This window comes from Cetorhinus maximus, chromosome 15 (assembly GCF_964194155.1).
Source record: "Cetorhinus maximus chromosome 15, sCetMax3.hap1.1, whole genome shotgun sequence".
Taxonomy (NCBI): Eukaryota; Metazoa; Chordata; class Chondrichthyes; order Lamniformes; family Cetorhinidae; genus Cetorhinus; species Cetorhinus maximus.
In genome coordinates, this window is record NC_135893.1 from 54,717,556 (window position 1) to 54,731,832 (window position 14,277).

Consider the following 14,277-nt stretch of genomic DNA (forward strand, 5'->3'; position numbering starts at 1 on the left):
CGTGGCATTGAGCATGCTCAACAGCGCACTAGAATGTGTGGATGCTGATGGCTCTGGGTTTTTGAGGGAGTGCCAGGGTTCACTATCTGGGTCCATGCTGGGGCCTTCAGTTCAAAGATTGGGGTCAGCTGTGATGCCCCACATTGTCAAATAACTTACCAGCAAATCTGTGCTCACACATGAAGCATAGTCATCTTGGAGAGACACAGGAAGGCAGCTAGTGACAATGAGTGAGAGAAGCTTGGAAGATTGGATTGTATCCTCATGGTGCTCAGTCACTCCTATAATCGCACATTTTTTCTCCATTTCCCTCACATGTCGGCTTTTATCAAGGCAGCTGATTTGTACTGGCAACGTGTACACAGGGCTGCTCCATGCTCGTTCCGTGTACACAGGGCTGCTCCACGCTCGCTCCGTGCACACAGGGCTGCTCCACCCTCGCTCCGTGCACACAGGGCTGCTCCACGCTCGCTCCGTGTACACAGGGCTGCTCCACGCTCGCTCCGTGTACACAGGGCTGTTCCACGCTCGCTCCGTGCACACAGGGCTGCTCCACGCTCGCTCCGTGCACACAGGGCCGCTCCACGCTCGCTCCGTGTACACAGGGCTGCTCCACGCTCGCTCCGTGTACACAGGGCTGCTCCACGCTCGCTCCGTGCACACAGGGCTGCTCCACGCTCGCTCCGTGCACACAGGGCCGCTCCACGCTCGCTCCGTGCACACAGGGCTGCTCCACGCTCGCTCCGTGCACACAGGGCTGCTCCACGCTCGCTCCGTGTACACAGGGCTGTTCCACGCTCGCTCCGTGCACACAGGGCTGCTCCACGCTCGCTCCGTGCACACAGGGCCGCTCCACCCTCGCTCCGTGCACACAGGGCTGCTCCACGCTCGCTCCGTGTACACAGGGCTGCTCCACGCTCGCTCCGTGTACACAGGGCTGTTCCACGCTCGCTCCGTGCACACAGGGCTGCTCCACGCTCGCTCCGTGCACACAGGGCCGCTCCACGCTCGCTCCGTGTACACAGGGCTGCTCCACGCTCGCTCCGTGTACACAGGGCTGCTCCACGCTCGCTCCGTGCACACAGGGCTGCTCCACGCTCGCTCCGTGCACACAGGGCCGCTCCACGCTCGCTCCGTGCACACAGGGCTGCTCCACGCTCGCTCCGTGCACACAGGGCTGCTCCACGCTCGCTCCGTGCACACAGGGCCGCTCCACGCTCGCTCCGTGCACACAGGGCTGCTCTGTACTAATGCCATAAAGGGTGGTCAGGAAAGAAAGAGAAGGAAAGAAAGGAGGAAAGCTGGCAGTGTAGATTAAGGAGAATAATACAGGTGTTGGAGAAAGAGGATATCCTAGAGGGGTCAAGGACAGAATCTATTTGGTTAGAGCTAAGAAACAATTGAGGTACCATTACATTGCTGGATGTATTCCATAGGCCGCAAATGAGTGGGAAAGATATAGAGGAACAAATTTGCAAGGAAATTACCAACACATGCAGGAACTATAACAAGGGATTGAATTACTCTAATACATTAGGATAATAACAGTGTAAAAAGCAGTATGTTTCCAGCCCAATGAGGAAGGAGGCACTGCTGGATCTGGTTCTGGAAAATGAGGCAGGTCAAGTGGGTCAAGTGCCAGTCACAAAACATTTAGAGGGTTAATGATCATCGTATCTTAAGGTTTAGGTTAGCAATGCAGAGTAAAAATGCTTAATTAGAGGAGGGCCAATTTCAATGAGGTGAGAATGGATCTGGCTCTGGAGTCAGAGATTGGCAGGCAAACTGTAACTGAACAATCAGCTGCCTCTAAAAAGGAGATAGTTCAGGTACAGTTGAGGTACATTCCTCCGACGGGAAAAGGTGAACAAACAAAGCCAGAGTTCCCAGGATGGTGAAAGAGATAGAGAATAAGATGAAGATGAGAAAGGGTGTGTATGACAGATGTCAGGTTGATAATACAACTGAGAGCCAGGCTGAATATAGAAAGTTCAGAAGGGAAGTGAAAAAAGAAAAAAAAGAGAGGCAGAAAGAGAGTAGGAGAAGAAACTGGCAGCTAACATAAAAAGGAATCCAAAATTCCTCTATATACATGTAAATAGTTAAAGGGTAGTAAAAGGAAGGGTGGGGTCAATTAGGGATCAAAAGGGGATCTCCATATAGAGGCGGAGGACATGGCTGAGGTACTGAATGAGTAACTTGCATCTGCCTCTACCAGAAAAGAAGATGCTGCCAACATCATTGTGAGAGAGGAAGCAGTTGAGACACTGGATGGGCTAAAAATTAATAAGGAGTATCAGGAAGGCTGCTGTACTTAAAGTTGATAAATTACTAGGATCAGATGGGATGCATCTGAGGATATTGAGGGAAATAAAGGTTGAAATTTCAGAGGCACTGGCCAGAATCTTCCAATCCTCCTTCAATACAGGGGTGGTGACAGAGGAATGGGGAATTGCAAATGTTACACTCTTGTTTCAAAAAAGGGTGTAAGGATAAACCCAGCAACGACAGACCAGTCAGTTGAACCTTCGTGATGGGTAATTTAAGAATGATAATTTGGATAAAATTAACAGACACTTGGATAAATGTAGATTAGTTAAGGAAAGTCAGTGCAGATTTGTTAAAAGCAAATTGTTTTTAACTAACTTGATTGAGCTTTCTGACAAGGAAACATTGGGTCGATGAAGGTAATATGGTTGATGTGGTATACACGGATCTCCAAAAGATGTTTGATAAAGTGCGACATAACGGGCTTGTCAGCAAAATCAAAGACCATGGAATAAAAGGGATGGATATGAAGTCACCAGACTGACAGGAAATAGAGAATAGTGGTGAACGGTTATCTTTCAGATTGGGGGAAGGTGTATAGTGGAGTTCTCCAGGGCGCTCTGTACTGGCACCGTGTACACAGGGCACTCTGTACTGGCACCGTGTACACAGGGCGCTCTGTACTGGCACCGTGTACACAGGGCTGCTCTGTACTGGCACCGTGTACACGGGGCTGCTCTGTACTGGCACCGTGTCCACAGGGCTGCTCTGTACTGGCACCGTGTCCACAGGGCTGCTCCGTACCCGCACCGTGTCCACAGGGCTGCTCCGTACCCGCACCGTGTACACGGGGCTGCTCTGTACTGGCACCGTGTACACAGGGCTGCTCTGTACTGGCACTATGCACACAGGGCTGCTCTGTACTGGCACCGTGCACACAGGGCTGCTCTGTACTGGCACCGTGCACACAGGGCTGCTCTGTACTGGCACCGTGCACACAGGGCTGCTCCGTACTGGCACCGTGTACACAGGGCTGCTCCGTACTGACACCGTGTACACAGGGCTGCTCCGTACTGGCACCGTGCACACAGGGCTGCTCTGTACTTGCACCGTGTCCACAGGGCTGCTCCGTACTGGCACCGTGTCCACAGGGCTGCTCTGTACTTGCACCGTGCACACAGGGCTGCTCTGTACTTGCACCGTGTCCACAGGGCTGCTCTGTACTTGCACCGTGTCCACAGGGCTGCTCTGTACTTGCACCGTGTCCACAGGGCTGCTCTGTACTTGCACCGTGTCCACAGGGCTGCTCTGTACTCGCACAGTGCACACAGGGCTGCTCTGTACTTGCACCGTGTCCACAGGGCTGCTCCGTACTTGCACCGTGTCCACAGGGCTGCTCCGTACCCGCACCGTGTCCACAGGGCTGCTCCGTACTGGCACTGTGCACACAGGGCTGCTCTGTACTGGCACCGTGTACACAGGGCTGCTCTGTACTGGCACCGTGCACACAGGGCTGCTCTGTACTGGCACCGTGCACACAGGGCTGCTCTGTACTGGCACCGTGCACACAGGGCTGCTCCGTACTGGCACCGTGCACACAGAGCTGCTCTGTACCCGCACCGTGCACACAGGGCTGCTCTGTACTGGCACCGTGCACACAGGGCTGCTCTGTACTGGCACCGTGCACACTGGGCTGCTCCGTACTGGCACCGTGCACACAGGGCTGCTCTGTACTGGCACCGTGCACACAGGGCTGCTCTGTACTGGCACCGTGTACACAGGGCTGCTCCGTACTGGCACCGTGCACACAGGGCTGCTCCGTACTTGCACAGTGTCCACAGGGCTGCTCCGTACTTGCACCGTGTACACAGGGCTGCTCCGTACTGACACCGTGTACACAGGGCTGCTCCGTACTGGCACCGTGCACACAGGGCTGCTCCGTACTGGCACCGTGCACACAGGGCTGCTCTGTACTGGCACCGTGCACACAGGGCTGCTCCGTACTGGCACCGTGTACACAGGGCTGCTCCGTACTGGCACCGTGTCCACAGGGCTGCTCCGTACTTGCACAGTGTCCACAGGGCTGCTCCGTACTTGCACAGTGTCCACAGGGCTGCTCCGTACTTGCACCGTGTACACAGGGCTGCTCTGTACTGGCACCGTGTACACAGGGCTGCTCCGTACTGGCACCGTGCACACAGGGCTGCTCCGTACTGGCACCGTGTACACAGGGCTGCTCCGTACTCGCACCGTGTACACAGGGCTGCTCTGTACTTGCACTGTGCACACAGGGCTGCTCTGTACTGGCACCGTGCACACAGGGCTGCTCTGTACTGGCACCGTGCACACAGGGCTGTTCTATATCCTTGCCATGTAAATGAGTCCCTTTAGGTAAGGCCTGAGGCAGAGTCTTCCTGCCATCTATGCTGAGGTGCTGTCTTCCACTTGCCTCCCAATGCTGAGTTTAGGGGCTGACTCAAATCCCATCACAGTCTGGCACTGTGCCCTGATATCGCCAAGCCTGACCACCAAACAATCAGAATTCAGAAAAAAATAGCAGACATTTAACTCAGTTCTGGATGGGGAAAGGGAGGGGAATCATTCCTTACAGCTAGAACAGCAATCTCTGCAAAGGTGAACGAGACAGATATATAGTGTGATAGAGAGTGAGAGGGGGGGATGGAGAAACAGAGGGAGAGAGAGAAAAAAATGTTTGAGAGAGACAGAGTGAGAGAGAATGAGAGGGAGAGAAAGAAACCAGAAAATGGAAACAGAACATGATAAACAGCTGGAGAAGCAAACTCACCAAATATCAAGGTGGAGCTGGTCACTCTGAATGTCGTCCAGATCACTGTGAACCAGGGAATAAACAGCAAATCAATATTCATTACACAAAGAAAGGAAGATAAACGACACTTCATGATGTCTGAACACCCCAAAGCGCTTTACACTTGATGAAACACTAAACTTTAGTCACACATGTAATAAAGGACATGCAGCAGCCAGCTTGTGTCCAAAAGCAAAATACTGTGGATGCTGGAAATCTGAAATAAAAACAGAAACATGTTGGAAATACTCAGGGCAGGCAAATCTGTGGAAAGAGAAAAAGAGTCAACATTTCAGGTGAAACATTAACTCTGTTTCACTCCTCACAATTCGTTCTTATTTGGTGATGTTAAATGAGGGGTAGGTATTTGCCAGGACATCAACAACTCAGTTTTTCTTCTTCAAATTACATCCACCTGACTTCTCACCAGCAAGATGGCACCATAAAAGTGCAGTGCTCCATCACTACCAGCCCCCAACAGTGCAGCACTCGCTCAGCACAGCCCCCCTAACAGTGCAGCACTCCCTCGGTACTGACCCTCTGACAGTGCAGCACTCCCTCGGTACTGACCCTCCGACAGTGCAGCACTCCCTCGGTACTGACACTCCGACAGTGCAGCACTCCCTCGGTACTGACCCTCCGACAGTGCAGCACTCCCTCGGTACTGACCCTCCGACAGTGCTGCACTCCCTCGGTACTGACCCTCCGACAGTGCAGCACTCCCTCGGTACTGACCCTCCGACAGTGCAGCACTCCCTCGGTACTGACCTCCGACAGTGCAGCACTCCCTCGGTACTGACCCTCCGACAGTGCAGCACTCCCTCGGTACTGACCCTCCGACAGTGCAGCACTCCCTCGGTACTGACCCTCCGACAGTGCAGCACTCCCTCAGTACTGACCCTCCGACAGTGCAGCACTCCCTCGGTACTGACCCTCCGACAGTGCAGCACTCCCTCGCTACTGACCCTCCGACAGTGCAGCACTCCCTCGCTACTGACCCTCCGACAGTGCAGCACTTGCTCGCTACTGACCCTCCGACAGTGCAGCACTCCCTCGGTACTGACCCTCCGACAGTGCAGCACTCCCTCGCTACTGACCCTCCAACAGTGCAGCACTCCCTCGGTACTGACCCTCCGACAGTGCAGCACTCCCTCAGTACTGACCCTCCGACAGTGAAGCACTCCCTCAGTACTGACCTTCCGACAGTGCAGCACTCCCTCAGTACTGACCCCACGACAGTGCAGCACTCCCTCAGTACTGACCCTCCGACAGTGCAGCACTCCCTCAGTACTGACCCTCCGACAGTGCAGCACCTCCTCAGTACTGACCATCTGACAGCGCAGCACTCCCTCAATACTGACCCTCTGACAGTGCAGCACCTCCTCGGTACTGACCATCCGACAGTGCAGCACTCCCTCAGTAATGCCCCTCCAACAATGCAGTGCTCACTCAGTACTGACCCTCCGACACTGCAGCATACCCTCAGTGCTGCCCCTCCGGCAGTGCAGCACTCCCTCAGTACTGACCCATCCTCAATACCAACCCACCCTCAGTACTATTCCTCCACCAGTGTGGCGCTCCCTCAATATTGAAGTGCAGCACTCCCTTGCTACTGCTTCCCCAACAGTGCAGCTGTCTCATTGCGCAGCAGGCTCGATACTCACAACGTGTAGCTCTCGTTCCACACTGGATTCAGTGTGTTTGGTTTGACATCTGTGACCTGAATGTACTTGGCAGGAAGTGCTTCTCTGAGGCTCGACCTTTTCTCTATCCTGTCCTTTTTCTTCCTAAAGCTGAATTTCCGCTCTTTCTTCTCCTCGGTCTCCCGTGTGGCCCTTCCCAGAGTGATTCCCAACATACAGTAGGGATCGCTGAAACCTGCACGGAGTATCAGAGAGTAAATGCTTTGTGACCTCTCAGCCAGTCACCAAAACTCACTGGACAGTCGTTGGTGCTCATTCAGTCAAAGGGGAGCTGGTGGCAGAGGGAGGTGGGATGTGGTGGGGCAGGCACACAAATCCGTGACATTGGTCAGATCCCAGAGTAAAACACTAGGATCTCAGAGTAACCACACGGGTTCCCAGAGTAATCGCCAAGGTCCTAGAGTAACCACATGGGATCCCAGAGAAATCTCACGGGATTTTAGAATAATCACTAGGATCCCAGGATATCAAAGCTTCAGAGTATCCCAGGATCATGAAGTAATCACTAAGATCACAGAGGAATCACCAGGATCATGGAGTAATATCTGGGATCGTGTCTAACAGGTCCATGTGCATTCATGGAGAAGTGAACTGATTGGTTGGCTGTGCTTGCACCAGCCACATATTTCCTCAATCTAGATGGTATATGCTGATAAACTATGGCTCTATTTTCACTTATTAAAGGAAAATGCAGTGTAGTGTTAGTGCTGCAAGGTTTTAAACCTAACCACCACCTTCATAGATGCTTCCACCTGTAGTTAAATAGCTTGTTAACACTCAGTGCCCGAGCTCAGGCTGAATACTGACCACACGGACAAGGTGCTGGAAGATATTTAACATGATGGTGGGATGTTATATTAATGAGGAGATACATATGAACATAAGAATTAGGAGCAGGATTGGCCACTCGGCCCCTCGAGCCTGCTCTGCCATTCAACTAAAATCATGGCTGATCTGATTGTAACCTCAACCCCACATACCTGCCTACTCCCGATAACCTTTCATCTCCTTGTTAATCAAGAATCTATGTAGCTCCGCCTTAAAAATATTCAAAGACTCTGCTTCCACTGCCTTTTGAGGAAGAGAGTTCCAAAGATTCACGACCCTCAGAGAAAAAATTTCTCCTCATCTCTGTCTTAAATGAGCAACCCCTTAATTTTAAACAGTGACCCCTAGTTCTAGATTCTCCTACAAGGGGAAACATCCTCTCCATATCCAACCTGTCAAGAGCCCTCAAGATCTTAAAAGTTTCAATTAAGTTGCCTCTTACTCTTCTAAATTCCACTGGATACAACCCTAACTGATCCAGCCTTTCCACATAAGACAATCTGCCCATTCCTCGTATTAGTCTAGTAAACCTTCTCTGAACTGCTTCTAACGAATTTACATCTTTCTTTAAGTAAGGAGACCAATACTCCAGATGTGGTCTCACCAGTGCCCTGTAGAACTGAAGCATAACCTCCCTACTTTTGTGATCAAATCCCCTCACAATAAGTGATAACATTCTATTAGGTTTCCTAATTACCTGCTGTACCTGCATACTAACCTTCTGTGATTCATGCACTAGGACACCCAGATCCCTCTGAATCTCAGAGCTCTGCAATCTCTCACCATTTAGATAAGAAGCTTCTTTTTTATTCTTTCTGCCAAAATGAGGAATTTCACATTTGCCCACATTATACTCCATTTGCCAAATCTTTGCCCACTCATTTAACCTATCTGTGTCACTTTGTAGCCTCCTTACGTCCTCTTCACAATTTACTTTCCTACCTATCTTTGTGTCATCAGCAAGTTTAGCAACCATACCTTCGGTCCCTTCATCCAAGTCATTTATATAAATTGTAAAAATTCGAGGCCCCAGCACTGATCCCTGTGGCAGGCCACTCATCACATCCTGCCAATCAGAAAAAGACTAATTTATGCCAACTCTCTGCTTCATGTTAGCTAGCTAATCTTCTATTCATGACAATATGTTACCCCCTACATCATGCACTTTTATTTTCCACAATAACCTTTGATGTGGCACCTTATCAAATGCTTCTGGAAATCTAAGTATAGCACATCCACCAGTTCCCCTTTATCCATAGCTCATGTGACTCCTTCAAAGAACTCCAATAAATTGGTTAAACATGATTTCCCTTTTACAAAACCATGTGCACTCTGCCTGATTGCCTTGAAATTTTTTAAGTGCCCTGCTATAACATCTTTAATAATAACTTCTAACATTTTCCCTATGACAGATGTTAAGCTAACTGGCCGATAGTTTCCTGCTTTCTGTCTCCCTCCCTTTTTGAATAAAGGAGTTACATTTGCTATTTTCCGATCCAATGGAACCTTCCTCGAATCTAGGGAATTTTGAAAAATTAAAACCAATGCATCAACTATCTCACTACCCACTTCTTTCAAGACCTTAGGGTGAAGTCCATCCAGACCTGGGGATTTGTCAGCCCACAGCCCCAATTATTTGCTCAATACCACTTCCTGGTGATTGGAATTTTTCCAAGTTCCTCCCTCCCTTCCATTTCCTCATTTACAGCTATTTCCTAATTACCTAGTCTACAAAGTGACATAGATAGGTTAAATGAGTGGGCAAAGTATTTAACGGATTTTTATTTACCGTTGGAAACCTCACCCCACCCATGGATGGGGTTTCGTTAAAATGCAGAGGCCGCCTGATCTATTCACCCACCCGCCAACTGAATGGTTGAACAGGCAGCGAAAAATATAAATTAATTAATTGCTTAAGGGCCTCAGTAGGCCTCTTAATTGTCGGCAGACGTGCTGCCGACTCTCGCGTGCACTCACTGACCAAAAGATCGCGAGCCCAACGTCATTGTGCATGATTTTATGCCTGATCGGGTAGGGCGCAAGCCCTTCCGACGAACGTAAAATTCAGCCCCAAGTCTTCACTCAGTTAGCCAGCTGTACTCCATTTGCTAAGGCTGCACTACAGGACAGTGAATTTATAGTAAAAATGAACTGGGGCTACAGTAACCAGATTCAGCCAGTTAGCTAATTAACTACTCAGCTCCTACAGCTGAGAGTGAGTTTACCCTGTCTAAAATGCAAGAAAGAACCTAGTCTGCTTACACAGTACTTTCCAGCTACTGCTAATTATTGACTAGATTAGATGAGTGCAGGGGAGAAAAAACTGTGTTAATACACTGAGTAATCACTTCATTTACCTGAACTCCTTGTTTGTTTGATGTTAGTTACTATATAAGAACAGTAATACCTCCACTTTCAACCCGCGTCATGAAACAATACATAGGGAGTGTGAAACTTGATCCACCTATAAGCCCCCTCCCTGAACAGGTTCAGTATCTCTCCCCCCCTTGAAGATTAATATAGAACTGCAGTAGACAAATGAACACAGAAGGCAGCTGCCATTTCACAGGGTCTCTGCCAGATGGGAAACTTCAGGTTATTCACCATTGGCATCTTTGGCCAGTAGGTTTCTTGCCCCAATGACAGTCACTTTCAGGGACCAGGAGGGCATCTGCAGGAGACACAAGGAAACAGGTATTAGCACAGCCTGGGGTTAATCACTGACCACTGGAAAATGCACAGGACCACCTGCAAGAGACGAAATAAACAGCCAGTGTACAAATCAAATCGTCGAACAAGATAAGCTACTCTTTCCACATTTTTATCTGATTTTTGATAAGACTAGAAGCTACTCCTTGAACACAACAAGACCACTAGTAACTGCGGCAGGCAAGATGGCAGGAAGAGGACTTCTGCTGTCTATCTGATTCTGTTCTGAGGTATTTTCTTTTCTTAAAGCATCTTTTTGAGATCTATATTAATTACCTGGAATTGGGTTTATAAAGTTTGGAGATGTTACAAAACTCAGAAATCTAGTAAAGAATGAGGGAGACAGTATTGGACTTCAGGAAAATTTGGACAGACTGGGAAATTGGGCAGATTCACGGCAGATGAAATTTAATGCAGAGGAGTATGAAGTGATAGGAAGAATGAGGAGAGGCAATAGAGAACCAGACGACACTGATTTAAAGGTGGCATGAGGCAAAATTTTTTTTTTTTTTTTAAAAACACAGCAAGTGGTTAGGCTCTGGAATGCACTGTCTGTGTGTGTGCTGAAGACGGATTCTATAGTGGCTTTCTAAAGGGAATTGGATAATTATTTGCAGGAAAAGAAAAGATTTGCAAGGCTATGAGGAACTAAAGAAGGGGGCCAATCAGCTACCCTGGGGATAGGATTAGTTGAGTTGCTCTCACAGAGAGCCAGCACAGACACAGTGGGCCAAATTGCCTTCTTCTGAGTTGCAACCATTCTATAAACTTAATGGTAAATTTGAAAGGGGTGCAGGAACAGAGAGACCTGGGGGTGTATGTTCAAAAATCTGTGAAGGCGCCAGGACAAGTTGAGAAGTCTGTTAAATAAGACAGATAATTAGCTTTCTAAACAAAGGAATAGAGTATAAAAGTAAGGAAGTCATGCTAAAGCTCTCTATAAGACACAGGCTACAGATGAAATGTGTCTTCAATTCTGGGCACCATCCTTTAGAAGGAATTACTAGAACAGTATCAGAGAGGAGGGACTTCCATTCTGTACAGAAACTGGGATCATTTCCCTACAGCAGAGAAGGCCAATAGGAGATTTGATAGAGATGTTCAAAATCATGAACAGTTATGATGAGTAAATAAAAATGAAATTGTTTCCAGCTGCAGAACTGTCAGTAACCAGAGGACACGGATTTAAGGTAATTGGCAAAAGAATCAGAGTCGACATGAGGGGAAAAAAATCATTGTTATGATTTGGAATGCACTGCATGAAGGGGTGATGATACTTTCAGCGTGGAGCGCCAATGAGGGAGTGCTCCAGTGTCAAAGGGTTAGTACTGAGGAAATATTGAACAATAGGAGGGTCAGTACTGAGGGAGTACTGGACTGTTGGAGGGGCAGTACTGACGAAGTGTTGCACTATTGGAGGGGCAATACTGAAGGAGTACTGTACTGTTGGAGGGGCAGTACTGAGGGAGTACTGCACTGTTAGAGGGGCAGTATCGAGGAAGTGCTGCACTGTCAGAGGTGCATAATAGTAACTTTCAAAATAAATTTGGATAAATACTTGATGGAAAAAGAATCATATGGCTCTGGGGAAAGTGCAGGAGAGTAGCACTAATTGGATAGCTCTCGTAAAGAATGGAAACAGGCATGGTAGCTGATGGGCCCCGTTCTTTGGTTTCTCTCTCTTTCTTCTGGCTGATGTAGATGTATAACAGTATCTATAATTTTACATTCCAGTCGTTAAGTCAGATAATTATATCAGGAGTAGCACAGTGCGTCACTGTGATTTCTCCTTTGTGTTTATGAATTGGGCATTGAATGTTAAATGTTCATGGTCTGCCCTGGGTGACCACAGTTGCACACTGAAGAATATTTAGCTTTTCACTTGTACATCATGTATTCGCATTGAATTGTGCGGATGCGGTTTAGGTTTATCCTCAAGCTTTGCGGAAAATTGAAACCAGGGATCTTCTGTGTCAGGTTTCTCAAGATGATTATTTCTATGATTCTATGTGGCTCAGCCATGATATAGTGAACAATAAATTCCACACTGAAAAATCATTGTATAGAGAATCATTATAGACAGCCGATTTTTAAATGGGACATAAAGACAGCAGAGCCAACTCAAACTACAGGTACAAAAGTCTGATCTTTAACACAAATCGCCACACCTCACATTTTCATATACACCAGGAAACCACAAGTGAACAAAAAGCGGACATGCCAACCAGCCAGTAACCATGAATCACCTGGCAGGATTGAGAAAATCACTGGTGACTAAAAAGAGAAAGCAAAGGAGATTGTCCCAAAGTTTTAAAGTTGAATCTTTTCAGAGAGGCTCAAAGAAATATTCCCCCAAAGGATGACTGGAAGATGGGGTCCATTCCCACAGGGAGTGAGGGAAGCTGAGTCAGTTACAGGGGAATCACTCACAGAGGAAAAATATATTAAAGGCTTAGGGAAAAGGCAGGGAATCGGGACCAGAGTAGAGAGCTCTGGTGTGAAGGAAGCAGCAGTGCTGGCACGATGGGCCAAATGGCCTCTTTTGCGCTTAGATTTGTGTAACTGTGATTTTGCATTAATCCATCTCAGAGAAAACTTCAAAAAAATACTAAATTCATTCCTGATTTCCTTTGCCCTCAACTCCAGAAACTGCAGCATTAGCTGAGCAGACTCATGGAATTAACTCCCAGCTCTACTTTGGTGTTTGCTTCTAAAAGTCTAGGCCCAGCAGACACCCATGAAAACAAGGCACTGCATCTTAGACCTGGCACGCCCCAGCCCTGGCACCCACAAACCCTGGCACCCACAAGCTCTGGCACCCACAAGCCCTGGCACCCACAAGCCCTGGCACCCACAAACGAGGAACCCCCAGACACTGCACCCCGCACATTGGGCTTTGTACCCTGACACCTTGGACATTGCACCTCAGACAATACACCCCAGGTATCGCAGCCTGAAACCATGGACATTGCTCCCCAACACTCCGGCATCAAACTGTGGGTATAACGCTTCCTGACATTGCATCTGGGCATATAGTTTGCTACAGAAGCAAAGAAAGTTTTTTTAAAGATGAGGAAGAAATTCTATGTGAATTGGCACCCAAAATATATGTCAGTTCCAGTCTCCTGCTACTTGACCTGAACAGTTTATAAACAATTATCTGCATTTCTCTATTTTGAGCAGGAACCAAAAAGATATACGGTGGGCTGACAGTCAAAAATGACCAATCCAGATTACCTGTGATCCACACTTTGGAGCCAAGAATAACTGTCCCGGTCAGTGCAGGTAGGAAGGAAAATTGAAGGGGGGAGGTTGGTGTCCAAATCAGAGGTTGTAAATGGGGAGGTTGTAAGGGAAGTAAATCAGGATTGTAAATCGCGGGGGTTTAAATCGAGGGGCATGTATCGGGGGGGAGGTGTAAATTGGGGGGTGTAAATCGGGGGTGGTGTAAATCGGGGGGGTGTATATCAGGGTGTGTAAACAAGGGGGTGTAAACCAGGGTGGTGGTGTAAATCAGACAGCGTAAATTGGGGGTGGGGGGAGGTGGAAATTGGGGGGTTGTAAATCAGGGGTGTAAATCCTTTTAAACTAAAAAGATTTGTAACTGCAGACAAATTGGGTTAAGTTCCCTTAAACTAGTCACAGCATAGGTTTACTGGGAATATTGGGGAAGGTTTACTGGGAATTTGTCTCCTGTGCTGGAGTAGCACGTTTACTGTGTCAGCAATCCCCCAATGTTGAGCTCCAACACCTGGAGACACCTTTACCTTTGCTTCTTTCACTCTCTGCATCACGGCCTCATGGTCGCTCTCATCCAGCTTGAAAACCTGCAACATTTAAAATCGCATTATCCTCTCACAGTCTGAATATATCATTATACACAAACAGCCACTCTTCAGATGTGAACCTAGGCAGTGAGCATATTCAACTACAGGGGGCATC

The 14,277-nt window shown here is 48.4% G+C and overlaps 1 protein-coding gene across 1 annotated transcript in view; it reads right to left on the reverse strand.

The window, feature by feature from the left end:
• The window catches only part of baiap3 (BAI1 associated protein 3), a 72,078-nt gene that overhangs the window by 43,446 nt on the left and 14,355 nt on the right, over positions 1-14,277 (reverse strand). The window contains exons 5-8 of the mRNA XM_078558426.1: positions 14,103-14,162; positions 10,231-10,297; positions 6,760-6,973; positions 5,075-5,119 (exon numbers count right to left, since the gene is read on the reverse strand). Of these exons, the coding sequence (XP_078414552.1) occupies positions 5,075-5,119; positions 6,760-6,973; positions 10,231-10,297; positions 14,103-14,162 (386 nt within the window). The remainder of the gene's footprint in view (positions 1-5,074; positions 5,120-6,759; positions 6,974-10,230; positions 10,298-14,102; positions 14,163-14,277) is intronic.